Here is a 15000-nt window from a genome sequence, read left to right as displayed (position 1 = left end):
CCCCCGAGACAGCCTCCCCCACACCTGCTCCCCGGTAACTTCAGATCTCAGCTTCAAACGCAGCCTCTTCCAGGAAGCCTTCCGTGGGCCCGGGCGTTTAGGTGAGACCGGAACCCTTGAACCAATTGTACCTCATCTGCTCCCACATCCCACTACTGTGCTTAGGGCTGGGCTATCAATCCTTGATTCTCAGGGACCAAAGTCAGTCCGTGACACTTAAGGGACTGCTCACCAACACCGGCGGCATGCAGAGAGAATGCAGGGAAGTTGAGGCGTGGGGTGTGACCTAAAGATGGGCTGAACACTGTTCTTCAGACTGGAGACGTTCAGGGCTGGGAGGGAACGGGATGATGGGACCCAGGCCCGCCTCCTCCTTGACCGGCTGTCCCTGGTGGCCACCGAGGAATCTGCCCTGGCATCGCGGCAGGCCTGGAGCAGGCCGCTCCCAAGCAGAGGCAGCACACCGTGTACAGGTTGGTTTATTTACAAATATACCGACGTCTTGTCTTTGCTCGTTTCTGCTTCCGTTTTCTGCTCTTGTGGGAAGAGGCGGAAGGTGAGAGCGGAAGGCAGGGTGAGAGTGGTAAACGCTAATAAATAATTTAACAATGACAAGTTATTAAATAAAATGTGTGTGGGGAGGCGGGTGGCAGTGATGGAGTCTGTACAAGGGGAGTGGGGCGCGTCCGGCCGGTCCCCGCCTGCTGCACTGAGCTCGCTGGTGATGTCACCTTCCAGGGGTCAGCGTGTGGGCCGGTCCTTGCTGCTCCCCTGGCCCCAGGTCCTGTGAGTGTGGGTCGTGTGTCTCCAAGTGTGGCAGGTGTGAGTGTGCGTGTGTACGTGTGCGCGGGAAGCTCCTTCCACGGTAGCCCCCAGGTGTGGCCCTTCTCCTAAGGCTCCGCCTGCCCCTTGGTCTGACCCTCACGACCACAGGGTCCCTCTGTCCCTGCGGCCGCTGTGAGGTCCCAGAACCACAGAGCCCCTGGCTGGACCAAAGCCTGGCTTCCCCTGTCTGCGCTCGAAGTCCCCAGCAGGTAGACAGAGCGTGGCTCTTCTCCACAGCGCCCTGGCCCTTCTCACCTTCTGCCTCTTCCTGCAGAGCAGACCCAGCTCCTCCCTCCTCCCCTGGGCTCTGCCCCAGCCACCCCACCCCAGTAGAGGGGCGCCCCTCAGGGCAGTCATGGGGTGATCCTGCATCTTCCCGCACTTACCCCAAACCCCACAGAGCCCTCCATCCCCAAGCCTCCGGGGCTCCTGCACCTGAGAAATGGGTCTCTTAACTTCTGGCCAGGACTGGGACAGAGCTTTGGCCTCTCCTGGAAGAGCTTTGGCCTGGGAGCACAGCTAATGGTGCCTCGGGCATGGGGGCTCTCTGGGGCCTCTGCGGCTCTGACAACCTGGAGGTCACACCATGGGTGTCCCGATACTAGCTCCTGGCTGGGGCCCCTGTGTGGAGGCAGGAGAAGCCAGGGCTCCTAAAAGGAGGAAGAAGGGCCCGGCCCCTAACTTGCCCTCTCCTGGCTCAGGTCTGCCAGCTGTGTCATGTGGGTGGGATCTAAAGGATTCCAGATCCAGCCCAGAGGACAGAGGACATGAGCTGAGGCTTTGGCCATGTTCTCTGTGTGACAAGAGGAACAAAGGAGGGCCTGGCCAGCTGCTGGGGTCACAAACTCCCTTCTGACAGCTCTGGTGGTGACCAGGTGGGGTGCGAGCATGGGGGCCTGGGGCCAGCAGGAGGTGGCACAGGCTGCAAATGGAGCTGCAAGGTGTGGGAGACACTTCTCACCCTCAAGGGCTCAAAGTCTGGATTTGGAAGTCAGAGTAGGGTCGAAGCACCCAGAGAGGCACAGTGATTAGCAGGGCCAGTGTGGGGTCACTGGGACAGGCTGTCAGCTGCCCTCACATCCTCTCTGCAGGGGGAGAATGGAGGAGACAGGCGAGGATGCATAGTCTGCAGCCCTCGTGGGCCAGGGAGGCAGAGATGTGTGGGAGTCCATGGGCCAAGGCCAATGCCAGGCAGTGAGAGGCTCCCACGGCCCCACGCCTCAGGGAGACACGAGCGCCAGCTCGTCACTTACAGCGCTGGGGAGGGAGGACCAGTGGTCACAGAGCGGGCCACAGGTAATGGAATCAAGTAAGGAAACAAGCCACAGTCTCTCCCTCCCCGCTTACCTACACACAAAAAGGTGTAGCACAGCTGTCACTTGGGTCCTAGGCCTAGGGGACTCGTTACAAAAGGGCAGTGTAACTTTCCAAGGTCACATGGCCCAAACCACTCACTAGCTCTCTGGCCACATTAGCAGAGGTGGGGTGCCGAAAGCAGAGGAGGTGATGGGCCTGATCTCCGAGGCCCGCTACTTGTCAGGGAGAAAATCAGTTTAGAGCTGCCTGCTGCACGTCTTTAGAGAGGAAGCTGGAGCCCGGTGTGTGTGTGGGGGGGGGGGGGAGGAGCTAGAGAACCCGGGAAGCCTGGCTTTGAGAAGCAAAACTGAGGGCTGGGAAAGGCAGAGGCAAATGGGCAGGGAAGGGCCCCGACCCAGGCTGGCAGAGGCCGTGAGAGCCATCATGGGGGCAGGGAGGAGGTGCAGAGGCTGCTCAGAGCAGGTACTTAGCTACCTGGAGCTCCTGCTGTGAGCCTGACTCCAGCTGGAGGGCGGGGCTGCCCTCCCTGCCCAGGTGGCTCCAGCTGGGCTGAGGCCCGGACACAGCTGCATCCTTCCCACCACCCTGCTGCTGTCCCCTTTCACCACTCCAGCTGCACCCCTCGCCCTGTTCCCCTTGCTGATGTGGCCGGGTGGTCACAGAGCCCCACTGCCTCCCTCGGCTCTGGACATGGGTGTGTGGGTGCGTGTGCATGTGCTGTGTGTGTGCAGGGCTGCAGGTGTGCATGGGTCTCTGTCCACTCCCCTCCACTTCAGGCAGAGCCCTGGTGGCCCTGGTGGCCTGTCACTTATGCCCGGCTCCTCCCCACCTCTGCTTCTCGCTCGGGCTGGGAGGACATGCGATCGTGGGCTCCGCAGTGGGACCAGGACACATGTTCCTCGGGTCCCAGGTACGGAGTCCCCACATCGTCACGGGCTGGCTCCGGGAACCACGGAGGTTGGCCGGACACAGAGAGGACATTTAAAAAAATAGAGAGAATTTAAGCTTCCCAAAAAAGAGACGGGGAGGGAGAAGGAGGCGATGGCATCCAGGTGGGGCTGGGAGACGAGGGGCTGTCCCAGGGTGACAAGGTCTTTGTGGGCAGGACACAGCCCCTCCCAGGCCGCGCCCATCTGCCTTTCCGGCTGGGCCCACTGAGCACGTGAACCAGGCCCGGCTGTCCGAGGGGAGGGCACCATATGGCTGTCTGCAGAGTCTTTGCGGGCACCTGGCCAGGCTGGTGAGGAGGCGGCTGAGCCCGAGTCCCAGCCCAGCCCAGGCCATGCCCAAGCGTCCGTGCAGCCCGGCTGCCCTCAGGAGGCGAAGTAGGAACTCTGCATGGAGTAGAGCCGGTCGATGGGGTTCCCCACGCGGGCCTGCAGGGAGCCCACGTCGGAGGAGCCGAGGAAGCAGTCGCTGAGGCTGGTGAGGGAGGTATCGCTGTCGATGTCGTGGAAGATGGAATCGTTCCCTGGGGGGCAGAAGGGGTGTCAGGCCTGGGCTACGAGCCGGGGCTCCCGAGGGATGGCCGGTGGCTGGTGACAAGCAGGAATACTTGGGCTCTGGGGCAGTGGGTGGCTGTGGGTGCCCCGGGGCCGCTGGGCCAGGCAGGGGGCATTGCGGGGCTGGCAGTGGGGGGGAAGCTTACCATAGGGGTTCATGTGGTCACCTGGCATTTGGGGCGGCGTGAGGCCCTGCTGGAAGGGGTCACTGCTGCCGTAGGGGCTCTGCTCCATGGCTACGATCTGCTGCTGCGGCGGGGCCAGCGGCGTGTATGAAGCCATCATGCCCTCCATCCGGCTGGACAGGACCTCTGGGGACAGTGCATGCCTTCACCAAATGGCCTGCCTGCCCCATCCTGGCAGTCCCCACAAATGGCCCCCCAGGTCAGGGACCCCTTGTGACTTTCTAGGGAACACCCAGGGACCTGTCACTGGCCAGGTGGCCCAGACATCCCACTCCCTCCTCAGACGGTCTCTCCAGCCCATCTCCCAGACTCAGTTTCCCCAAAGCTAAGAGGCTCCTCCCATCCCCCACCTCCTTTGCCTCAGGAGCTGGGCCTGGGGCCTCAGCGTCTTGGCAGGTGGGGAAGCTGGGCACAGCACAGGATACTTGGCACCTGGAAGCACCCAAGGGAAGGCCAGACCCATTCGGAAGAGGCCCAGGAAGGCTTCCTGGAGGAGGGAGCCCCACGCCAGCATGACTAGAGCTACCAGGAAGAGGTACGCCAGGCTGGGGAGCCGGAAATCAGACAGCATCTGAAAGTCCAGCTGGGGACCACAGTGTGGGGAAGAGGAAGTTCGGGGAAGGTTTCTGTCTGGATCCTTCTAAGGATGCAGGATTAAAGGATGCAGGATACAAAACCAAACCCGGCTGGTGGCAGAGTAGGCAGGAGAGAAAGGGCTGGCCAGGCACTGCGGGCGCTGGGCCGTGACAGGCAACAGCAGGCTGTGAGGAGCCCGGGGCAAGGGCACTCTTGGTAGCAGCATCTGGGGGAGTGGGGACACTGGGTGGCAGCTCTGAGGCTGGCTGGGGCACAGAGGCAGTGACTGCAGCCCCAGGAGAGGCACAGGGACATGGCAGGAAGCACAGGGCTCCCTGGTCCTGTACTTAAGAGCCAGGGCCAGCCTGGGACACTTCCTGGTCCCAGGGCCCTTGGAGAAGGGCTGCCCTTGAGTGTTCCCAGGTGTATTCCCTTTCATGGAGGGCAGGGCAGGAAGTCCCCACACGCTTCAGGGTCCCTGGAGCCCCCTGCATCCTCCCTTCATGGCCATGAAGTCTTAGTGGCCCCCGCACCCAGAGAACAGTGCTGGCCCAAGACTCAGACATGGGAAAAGCATCCTGGCAAAGCAAAGGCTGGGGACAGGGGCCACCCATCCTCCCCCTTCCAGCGCTCCGCCCAACCCTGACGACTGTCCCTGGGCCCTGGCACTGACTTCTGTGGGGAGCAGCAGGGCAGGATCACCCTGCTAAAGGGCAGGTTTGGAACCCCATTCTGGGCGGAGGCCCAGCTTTGTCTCCCCCAGCTGAGCAGCCCCGTATCTTCTGGGGCCTCAGCTCCCCAAAGTGGGATGGAGGGTGCCCGTCCCCTGCTGGGCCAGTCTCTTCCTGATGGGATGCACAGGAAGTGAGTCGGGCAGAGTGACGCTCAGTGCCCAGCCTGGAGGACAGGGAGTGGGCTGGAGATTCCGCCCTCCTGGCCTGGTTGTTCATGCCACCATCTCCTCCCCATTTTCCTGGGCACCACCACTTCTCAAGTTCTCTGCGTATCACTGATTCCAAGGAGGAAGCCCCTGGCTCTGTCCTCAGGGATCTGGAGAGAGTGGTAGGGCCTGAGGCTGGCCCTGGCAGGGTGCCCGCTGTGCCCGCTCACCTTGGCCCAGCCGCTGGGAGTTCTGCTGCTCTTGCTGCTGCTGGTGCCTCCTGGCCAGCTTCTTCATCTGCAGGGGGAGCACGGGTCAGGCCTCCCGCCCCCCCAGGCCCCCAGCCTCTGTTCCCACCCACCCAGCCTCACAGCAGGACCCACCTTCCACCTGTCCCCCGGAACCCCAGCCCTGCCCAGGAGCCTCTCACCTTTGCTCTTTGGTTCTGAAACCAGACCTGGACCACCCGCACACTGAGGCCTGTCTCGGCCGCCAGCGTCTCCCGGACCTGGCCCGGAGAGAGGGGGACAGGTCAGGTCTGCAGGGACAGCAGCTGGGAGGGCAACCCCCCCCTTGTCAAGCAGGTGGCACCTGGACAGGCAGCCCCGCGCCCCCTCACCTTCCGGCAGGGCTTGGAGGAGACCTCGAAGGAGGCCTTGAAGGCTCTTCGCTGCTGCGTGGTGAGGATGGTGCGAGGTCGCTTGGGCCGCCTCGGGTCCTTGCCGTCGTCCCCGCTGCCCTTGCTCTGGCTGCCCTGCCCCTTAGTGGGCTTCATGTCTCCGTCCTCATCCTCACTCTTCACTGTGGGGGACACGAGCCGCCTGTCAGGGAGAGCTGGGGCAGGCCCAGGTCCCGGCTTTGTACCCGTGCAGGATCCCATCACCCTGCTGCCTGCCGTGGCTCCCTGGCGCCCCTGCCCTTCCCCCGGCCTTCAAGCCCTGCCTTGCCTGCCCCTTCTTCTCCTGCACCCCAGTGCCCCAAGCATCTCCACACTGTCCTTGTCACCCACACAGGCGCACAGTACGTGTACCACTGCACACTTACACACACGGGAACGGGTGTGAAGTGCACACATGGCCATGCACATGCCTCCTGTGTGGTGCGAGAGGACATGTTCCCAGGGCACAAATGTGGCGTGCAGGTCCTGAGTGTCCCTGGAGCCTCATGTCGGGACTCTGCCTAAGGTGCTGACCTTTAGGAAAGTTTCCGCTGTGCTAGCTCAGTACTAGGCGTGGGGCAGGGGACAAAGGGAGATGCCAGGAGTCTTCTTTCTTGAAGCTTCAAGGGGCCGAGCACTGACAGGCAAAGACAGATGTCCCAGACCCCTGCTCACAAATATGTGTGCATACAGTAGCACACTCACCCAGGGGCACATACACACATAGGCTGGCATGTGGGCCCAGACACAGGAGCTCACAGAGGTGGCACCCAAGGCACGTGCTCCTGGGCAGACACGTGGGTGTGATCTGCGGCACTTCTGCTTGGGACTCCCGCCCACCACGGGCCTCCTCCCCCGAGGGAGGGGTCTCCTCTTCCCAGACCTGTCATCTTCAGCAGTGAGCCCCTTGGAGGGGTGTCCCCTCTTCTAGCCCTGGCAAGAGGAATCCTGGCAGCATGGGCCCCACTGTGGTGGTGCCCTAACGGGGACAGATGCAGGATGATTCACTTCCTCCACCCAGGCCCTGGCAGGGATAGAGCTTAGCTGTATGAGCAGACTCTGGGACTGTGGGTCCCGGACACCCCATGGGGAGGCCCAAGGAATCTCCCACTACTCCCACTATCCTTGCTAAGTCCTTCCCCAGTGGGCAGGAGCAGCCAGGTGCCAGCCACCCCCAGATTTCCCCAGAGAACAAGTGCATGTATATGTGTGTGTGCACAAACCACAGTACATGTAAGAATGCGTACAAGCATGCACACGCAGCCTGAGTGTGCAGAGTCACGTGTATATCCAAGTAAGTGGGGACCTATGTGTGTCCACGTGCTCAGGCAGCTCAGGTTCCTGCAGCCTGCACCCCCCTGCCCGGGCTCACCGGAGTCGGATTCATCGGGGCTCACGGAGCTGAGCAAGTCCTTCTCCTTCTCGTAGTCACCCTTGCATAGCAACTGGCCCTCCTTGAGCACAAACTCGTCACCCTTCCGCAGCTGTCGCTCACACACGCAGCAGCAGAAGCAGCCCAGGTGGTACACGCACTCCAGCGCCCGCATCACGAACTCCGTGGGTGCAATCTTCTCCATGCAGCCGCTGCACTTGGCAGCAAAGAGCCTGTGGGCACAAAGCAGGTGCGTGGGCTGGGCCCCGGGGAGCTCTCCCCCTGCCGCCCAGGGGGACAGACAGGAGGGCCTGAGCCCCACTCAGCATCCCCGTAGGCTGGGAGCTTCCGGGGACCCCTGCCAGAGGCGCCCCTCCGATGGTCAGTGCAGGACCCTTCCAGCTCAGAGGCACGTGGCCAGCAGGGGGCACTGTGCGGGGTCAGCCCGGGTCCCACCCTCTGCCACTTGCTCCAGGGCCTCTGCTCCTCAGCCCGCTTCCAAGCGATCCCCATCCCTGGGCTGCCTATCCTGAAGACCTCCCCGCCCAACAGCTGCCCCAGAGCCCTTGCCTGCCTCCGGCGCCCTCTAGCGCTTCACCGTCTTCCACTCTCACCCAGCAGCGGATCTTAGAATAGGTATCTGACTGCGCACCTGCCCTGCCCCGGAGTCCTCCATGTCTCTCTAGAGCCCTTAGGAGGTCGTCCAAGCTCCTGACCCGGGCACTGAGGGCCCCCGGGATCTTGCCTCCCCCGCCCCACTTGCCCATCCTCTGCTGCCCAGCTGCTGCCAAACAGGACAGCAGTTTCTTCAAAGCACCATCTCGGTGGCCCTTTGGCATGTGCTGTCCTTGTGGCTTCTTTTTATTTTTGCGGTGCTGGGGATTGAACCCCAGGCCTTTTTTTTTTTAACCGGTACCAGGGATCGAACTCACGACCACCCGCTTACAAGGCAGGCAATTATGCCGCTGAGCTCAATCCCCAGCCCCGAACCCCAGGCCTTTGCACTGAGCAGCACCCAGCTCTTTATTTTTTAAGACGAGGTCTTGCTAAATTGCCCAGCAGGGGCTCAAACTTTCAATCCTTCTGCCTCAGCCTCCCGAGGGCCGAGGTGTCAGGCTTGTGCCACCACACCCTGCTGGATGGCGTCTTCTTGTCCCTCATTCAGCTTGGGTACCGTGCCTGGGACCAGGCACTTTACTGTGCACGCGCAGCTGGGCTGCCGCCACCGCCGCCAATCGCCCGAGCCTTGCCCCCATTTTAGAGATGAGGAGATGGAGGCGCTGGGAGGAGCATCAATGCTTAGGGCCAGCAGGGCTTGGCGCAGAGCCTGGGGACGCCGGAACTGAGGCTGGCTCGGGGACGCCCCGCCCCGCGGTGCGCGCGCCCAGGCTGCAGGTGCAGGGGGTCGCGCACAGCCCCGCCTGGGCGCGCGCGCGCTGACCACTCCTCCCGGCGCGCGCCCTCCCAGTCACGCGCCCTGCTCGGCGGGAACTCAGCCTCAACAACACTTTGATGGAAAAATTTATGAAGAATCAAATTATTGCTGCTGGGAGGGAATTAAAACCATTTTTCATTCTCTGCGTCCCCGGGCCACGTCTGCGGGCGCCACCTTGGGAGCGCCGCGCGCATCCCATCCCTCTTTATGGCCCGCCATCCCGGGCGCAGATTACAGCTGCAATTCTCCACTAATCGGTTCTGGAACAGGAATGGCCATAAACGCGAGGCTCTCGGCCTGCCTGCCTTCCCCGGGCTGCCATCAGCACCGCCCACGGTGAGCAGCCCGGGTGCGGTGGACCAGGCCAAGCCCAGCTCTGTCCACTGCCCACACTGGCCAGGGCATCCAGCTTGGGGGCACCCTCAGTGACCCTGGCCCCTCTGTTCTTCCTGGCAGGCTCCTACTCATCCTGCAATACCCAACTCCAATGCCACCTCCTCTGGGAAGCCCTCTCTGATGTCCCAGTGTGGGGAGGCCACCTTGAGCTTCCCTCTGGCCTCAGTTTGCATGCTGCAAAATGGGCACACCAACAGGGTGACTATCAAAAGGCTGTGAATTCCATGAATATCACTGTGGGGTGACAAGGCAGGTCCCCATGGTGCCCAGTTCTGCTGGGGTCCCACAGGCAGGACCTGGTCCTGGTCCTCCTCAAGGAGGCCTGTGTGCGTGTGTGGAGCAGGGAAGCAAAGCCTCAAGTGGGCTGAGTCCAGGCAGGACCCCTCGAGCCCACACAGTGCCTGCTTTGCAAGGTGAAAGGGACTTCTGGGTTTCAGCTGATTTGGCCCTTGGGTTGGATATTTTTACTGAGGCCACAACCTGCCCACCTGTCCATGGTGGCTATAGGCAGAGGCTCCTGGGATTCTGCTGGCCATCCAGCCATGCTGAGGGCTTGCTGCTCCTGCCTCATCCCCTCACTGCCCCGTGTGCTCAGCCCGCTATAAAGTCCAGCTTGGCCTTGAGCACAGAGGACGGGGCCAGGGCTCCTGGTCAGGGTCAGCCTGCCTCCAGAGAAGGCTTCTCCAGCAGCTGGAGGGGGCAGCGGGCGGGTGACCGCCTCCGCGGGGCTCAGTGCTGGCTGGGTTAGAACAGCCGCGCTAATGCCTTGGCAGCAGGGGGTCGATTGCTACTTTCTCCAAACTCATCAACACAATCTATTATTAATACTTCTCCAAAGGCTCGGTGCCGCCATTAGGAGGCAGCGCCTGCCACTCGGGGCATCATCTGTTATCTAGATTGCAAAAGCCCGGGAAATAAAACACACGGCACGCACTTTATAAACGGAATGCGCCATCCATTTGGTCTCCAACCATCTCTCCACCCAATAAAACATCGGGGGGGACGCATGAAATACTTGCTCCCAGTTATGGGGCTGCCTTTGTGTACCATGCAGGGGTGGGGTGAGAGCTAACTGTGTGTCAGAGCGGCTGGGGCGCCAGCAGGTCCCCTCCTTGTTAGTCCCTCCTGCCTTGGAGGGACTCTGGAACCAGCTGGGAGAACCAGGCCAGTCACAGGGAGCAGCCATCGGAGTTAGGCTTGCTTCTCCCACTCACAGCAAGGGATCCTCTGACTTCAGCCTCAGCTTACTGATCTGTATAATGGACTCAACCTGGCTGTTTGCTCCTTAGCACATGAGGCAGGGCTCTGTGGCCAGCAGAGAGGGTATGGCCTGGGTTTTTATCCTGGCTCTACAAGGTGTGTGTGTCTGTGTGTGTGGTGTTGGAGATCGCACGTAGGACCTTGTGCATTGTTAGAATGTATGTGCTCTGCCTCTGAGCTATAGGCCCTGGCTCCATGTGACTTTTGGCAGGACATTTAACCTCTCTGTGCCTCGAATGCTTCATCCATAAGATGGGAATGATGGGCTGAGGATACAGCAGTACAGCGACTGCCAGGCAAGTGCGAGGTCCTGAGTTCAGTTCCTGGTACCAAAAATAAAACGAGGATGATGGAAGTGAAATTTGAGGCTGTCGGGATGGAAGATGGGGTCCATTTAAAGGCCCTGGCCGTGCTCAGGCCTGGGAAGGGCTTCCACCCAATCAGCCCTTCCGTCCTCTCCTGCCCGACATGTCCAGAATGCCCGTGGAGCTCATCCCAGCAGAGGCCCCTGTGATCCACAGGTCCCACGTGGGCCTCCGGCCCACCGTCCTAGCTCCTGGCTGGCCTGAGCTGGCCCCAGCACGCCTGGCCCCCACCCTGTCTGTCTCCTTCGCCTGCCCTGTGAGGGCCTTGCAGACCTTGAAGGAGGCTGCTGCCTGGGGCCCATTTTACAGAGGAGCACACTGAGGGGCAGAGGGTGGCTACTTGTTTAAGGCTACACGCCGCATCCTAGATGCTGCCTCCCTGCCCTGGGGATGCTGGTGTGCCCTGTGCCCTGCCCAGGTGCTGCCTCCATGGTTTCTGTCCACCCCTGTGATGGGGGGTGGTCCTGGAAAGCAAACCAAATGTCTCTGACATATGCACACGTCCTTACTTTCCCCTCTTGGTGGAATCGTCCATGATTGCAGTAGGAGACCCCACATGTGGGGACATCCCTCCCTTGAAGGGTCCCAAGCTGCGTGAACACATCTCTGGCACCTCTGTTTTTATTGGTTTGTTTAAGTCTCAATTTATTAAACTTGTAAGGCTAATGAACAAAACTCTCCAAAAACCAAATTTTCAGAGGCATCTGAGATCTGATGAATTTCTCCTGAGTCACAGACAGCAGCAGAGAAGCTGGGACATGGCGGGTTCTGCTGCCGGCCCTGAGGGTGGCTTCCTGACGCCCAAGAGGGCTCCAGCCTCTCCTCTCCAAGGAAACCCAACCAGTACGCACCAGGCGTGGGCTCCCGGATGTGCCTGTCATTCCCAGCACTGGAATCCGCCCAAGTCTCTTTTCCTCGTGAGCCTCAGTGAGCCCGTCTGTCCCGTGGGAAGGGCAGAGGTTGTCTGCAGCGCTGGGTGCTGGGAACCGGGACTGCCATTGTCTCCCCAGGACTCCTGCCACCTGTTTGCCATCCTTGCACGTGGAATCGCCCTTCCCTCCTCCTCAGTGTGGACCATTTGCACACCTTGTGACTGCACTTTACAGTTTACAGCCCTTTCTTGGGCTCTCACTCCACGTGAGTCCTTGCTGCTCTCACCGGGCCCCCTCCACCCGTGCTCACAAGTCTCAAGGTGACTCCCTGCCTCGGTGTCCCATAACCATGACACTGCGCACTGAACCATATGGCCTGTTTTACAGAGGTTTAGGGAGAAGCGCTCAGAGAGCAGCCCTGCTCCTTGGTACGCAGCAGAAAGTGCTCAGGGTTTGGGCGCAGCTTGTGCTGCTCTTCCGGAGGGGCGTGGCATGTCTAGGAGGCGGGGCCTCAGGCCGTCGGGGGCGTGGCCTCATGGGCTATGGACACCCTGCCCCTCTTTTCTCGATTTTGGTTTCCTGACCACTGTGCGGAAGAAGCCACCTCTGCCCCATGCACCTCTGCCACGTTCTGCCCTGATAGGCCCAGAGCAAAAGGGCCAACCTTGGACAGACAGCTCTGGCCCTGGAGCTGTCCTCCTTATCAGATGACTGTCCCAAGTATTTTGTCACAGCAACAGAGAGCTGACAACACTCCTCACTGAGCGCCCAGTCATCTCAGTTGTGCCCCAAACCTCACTGTGGCACTCAGCCTCACCCCGCTTCTATCACACCTGGCTCCTGGAACCAGGCTGCTTCCAGAACTTGGCCTCCTCAGCACGTAAGTTCCGTCTGTTCCCACTGCCTGCCTCCCGTCCCCCTCCTGCTGGCTCTTGCTAACCTGGCCCTCCTCACCCTTCGGAATCCCATCACAGGCCACCTCCTCGGAGAAGCCGCCCCTGCTGGGCACAGGCCGGCCAGTCTCTGGCTGTGTGTTCCAGTCCTGCTGACTTAGAGATTAGACCCGAGTCTAATTCGCCACACACCCCAGGCTCTGACATCCAGGTGCTGAGTGTCGAGTGAATGAGCAGCCTGGGGAGAAGTGAAGTGGGCAGCAGGTAGGACAAGAAAACATTAGCTGCCCCGCCCCCAGGGGTCTGAGAGCACCACTGGCGGCCCAGCCCAGGCCCTTCCGCGGCTCCGCAGCGTGCAGTCCACTTCCCACCCTTTCCCCTGCAGAAGGCCATAACTTCCTAGTGTCAGGGTGGGAGTCCAATGGCAGGTCCCTGCCTCCAATCATGCACCCTCATTCCTGGTACTGGGGAAGACGCAGGAGTGCCATGTGCACACTGAAGAACTCCCTGGTGAGCCAACTGGACCCTCTGACCTGTGTCCTTTCCTTCCCCTGCTCACGGAGGGCTGTCAGCCCCCACCTGTCTTCCTTATCTCTAGTACCTGCTGATTTAAATCCTTCCCTGAGGCTCGGTGTCCCCTTCTGTAAAATGGGCACGGTGGCCCAACAGGGATGTATCCCCTCCCAAGGGTCACTGGTGGTGCCAGCTGCAGGCTCTGAAACTTTCTCTTCCTCCTCTTTCACCCTGGTTGGTTTCAATATCTGTATTCTATCTGTCCATCTTCTTGTAAGCTTTTGTCAGACCCTTACCCAGGACCACACTGGGCCTGGGCAGGTTCTGGGCCTGGTTCCTTTACGTCCTCTCCAGCCTGTGCCCCCCAGCTCCCAGAGCCCCAGAGCTGAAAACGCCCTCCTCCCTCCACAGGAATCATGGGCATGGCCGGTGCGCCGCAGCCTTGTTGCGCCCACTGGGGTACTTTCTTGAATCCCCACAGCAAGCTCCCTGGACCCTGACTCTGAGCAGAGCTCATGTATGTATGGCGTCCAGGGCACAGGTAGGCCACGTCCTGGCCTTGGGAACTTGCGTCAAGGATATAGGTTTTGCCAGGTGTATTCAGGAGGCTGGGAGGCCCAAAAGGCATGGCGGGTATCCAGAGGAGAGTCAGGGACTTCCCAGAAAAGCTTTAAATCCCTGGTTGTGGAGGCAGAAGGAATGGTTTGAATCTTAGCTCCGTACCTTCCAGTGGCCGGCCCTGGGCTCCTGCCCTCGGCCGCTTTCTCCATGGGAAAGCAGAGGTCCTCAAAACCTGCCTTTCAGGGCATCACCAGAACAAAGTCAGCCTCAGGCCACAACTCCGTGGTGGGGGCAGGATCCCAGGCCAGTGTGGCACAGGAGGACGCTAGACAGCCAGCGGGAGCTCACTATGTTGCCATGGTGACTGGCCAGGCTGTGCTGTCTACGGTGATGCTGGCGAAGGATGAGGGGCAGCATGCAGGAGCCACGGGGCAGGACCGGACACTCTGGAGGTGGCCGCTGCAAGAGCCAGCCTGTCACTGACCGGGCCTCCTCCCTGCTTGAGTCGCTGACATCTCCCCCACGTGCCTGCCGGTCCTTATCATTCCGGGCGTAGCTGTTTTTTATTTTGAGACAAAAAGGGGCCTGTTGATGGGGATCCAACTCAAACCAGCTGCAAACATCTGCTTTGATGCGGCTGGCCTGGGCGACGGCGCTGGGAGCCGCAGGCGGGGGCCCGGTGCTCGTGTCAATCAGGCGGCTGGAATGCGCGGCCTGGTGGCCGGAGCCTGCTCTCCACTCTCGGTCTGCACTCCGCCGACCGCCGCTGGCCGCGGGCCTTGCAGGGCCTCCCCGCCTGCCTCGCCGCGCCAGGCCGGCCCTGTGCAGCCAGCTGCCCGGCACTTCCTGTGGGCAGCCGCCTGGCCTCGGGCCTTTGATCCTGCCCGGGTCTCAGTCGGGAGTCCCCAGCCCGGGCTGGAGGTCAAGCGCCAGGGGCAGCAGGGACGGAACAAGGCTGGAGCTCTGGTGCCATCCAGGGGCCAGCGCAGCCAGGCAGGCACGCAACCAGTGATCTCACAAATTCCTGGTTAGCACCTACTATATGCGGGGTACCATCCAGGGCCCTGGGATAGGGCAGAAGCATTTCAGCCCATCAAAAGGCCCTCCATGTCCAGCTTGCACTCGTATTGACAAGGGGACAACAAAACATTTTTTTTTCAGTTCTGGGGATTAAACTCATGCTAGGCACGTGTTCTTCCACTGAGCCACACCTCCAGCCCTTTCTCAAATTCTGAGAGGGGGTCTCACAGCTGGCCTAAAACTTGTGATCACCCTGCCTCAGCCTCTCACCTGGCTGGGATTACAGCTGTGGAATGATGTGCCTGGTTAAACTTTTTCTTTTTTTTTGTTGTTTTTTTTGAGACAGGGTCTGCCTATATAGTTCAGGCTG

The 15000-nt window shown here is 60.9% G+C and overlaps 1 protein-coding gene across 4 annotated transcripts in view; it reads right to left on the bottom strand.

Annotated features, from left to right (window-relative positions):
* Nucleotides 1–464: 464 nt before the first annotated feature.
* Lmx1b (LIM homeobox transcription factor 1 beta) overlaps nt 465–15000 on the bottom strand; it is a 73600-nt gene continuing 59064 nt past the window's right edge. For 2 of the 4 annotated variants that reach the window (XM_063227683.1, XM_063227684.1), the window contains exons 3-8: nt 7316–7548; nt 5905–6086; nt 5716–5793; nt 5516–5582; nt 3791–3955; nt 465–3613 (exon numbers count right to left, since the gene is read on the bottom strand). In XM_063227683.1, the coding sequence (XP_063083753.1) occupies nt 3456–3613; nt 3791–3955; nt 5516–5582; nt 5716–5793; nt 5905–6086; nt 7316–7548 (883 nt within the window). In that variant the 3' untranslated portion in view covers nt 465–3455. The remainder of the gene's footprint in view (nt 3614–3790; nt 3956–5515; nt 5583–5715; nt 5794–5904; nt 6087–7315; nt 7549–15000) is intronic. The other 2 variants (XM_063227687.1, XM_063227695.1) reach the window with 1 other exon arrangement.

The sequence above is a fragment of the Cavia porcellus genome, unplaced genomic scaffold, assembly GCF_034190915.1.
Source record: "Cavia porcellus strain 051 isolate PalLab524CR breed Dunkin Hartley unplaced genomic scaffold, mCavPor4.1 scaffold_1, whole genome shotgun sequence".
NCBI lineage: Eukaryota > Metazoa > Chordata > Mammalia > Rodentia > Caviidae > Cavia > Cavia porcellus.
The sequence above is the reverse complement of the archived record's forward strand: the minus strand, read 5'-3'. Positions and strand labels throughout refer to the sequence as shown.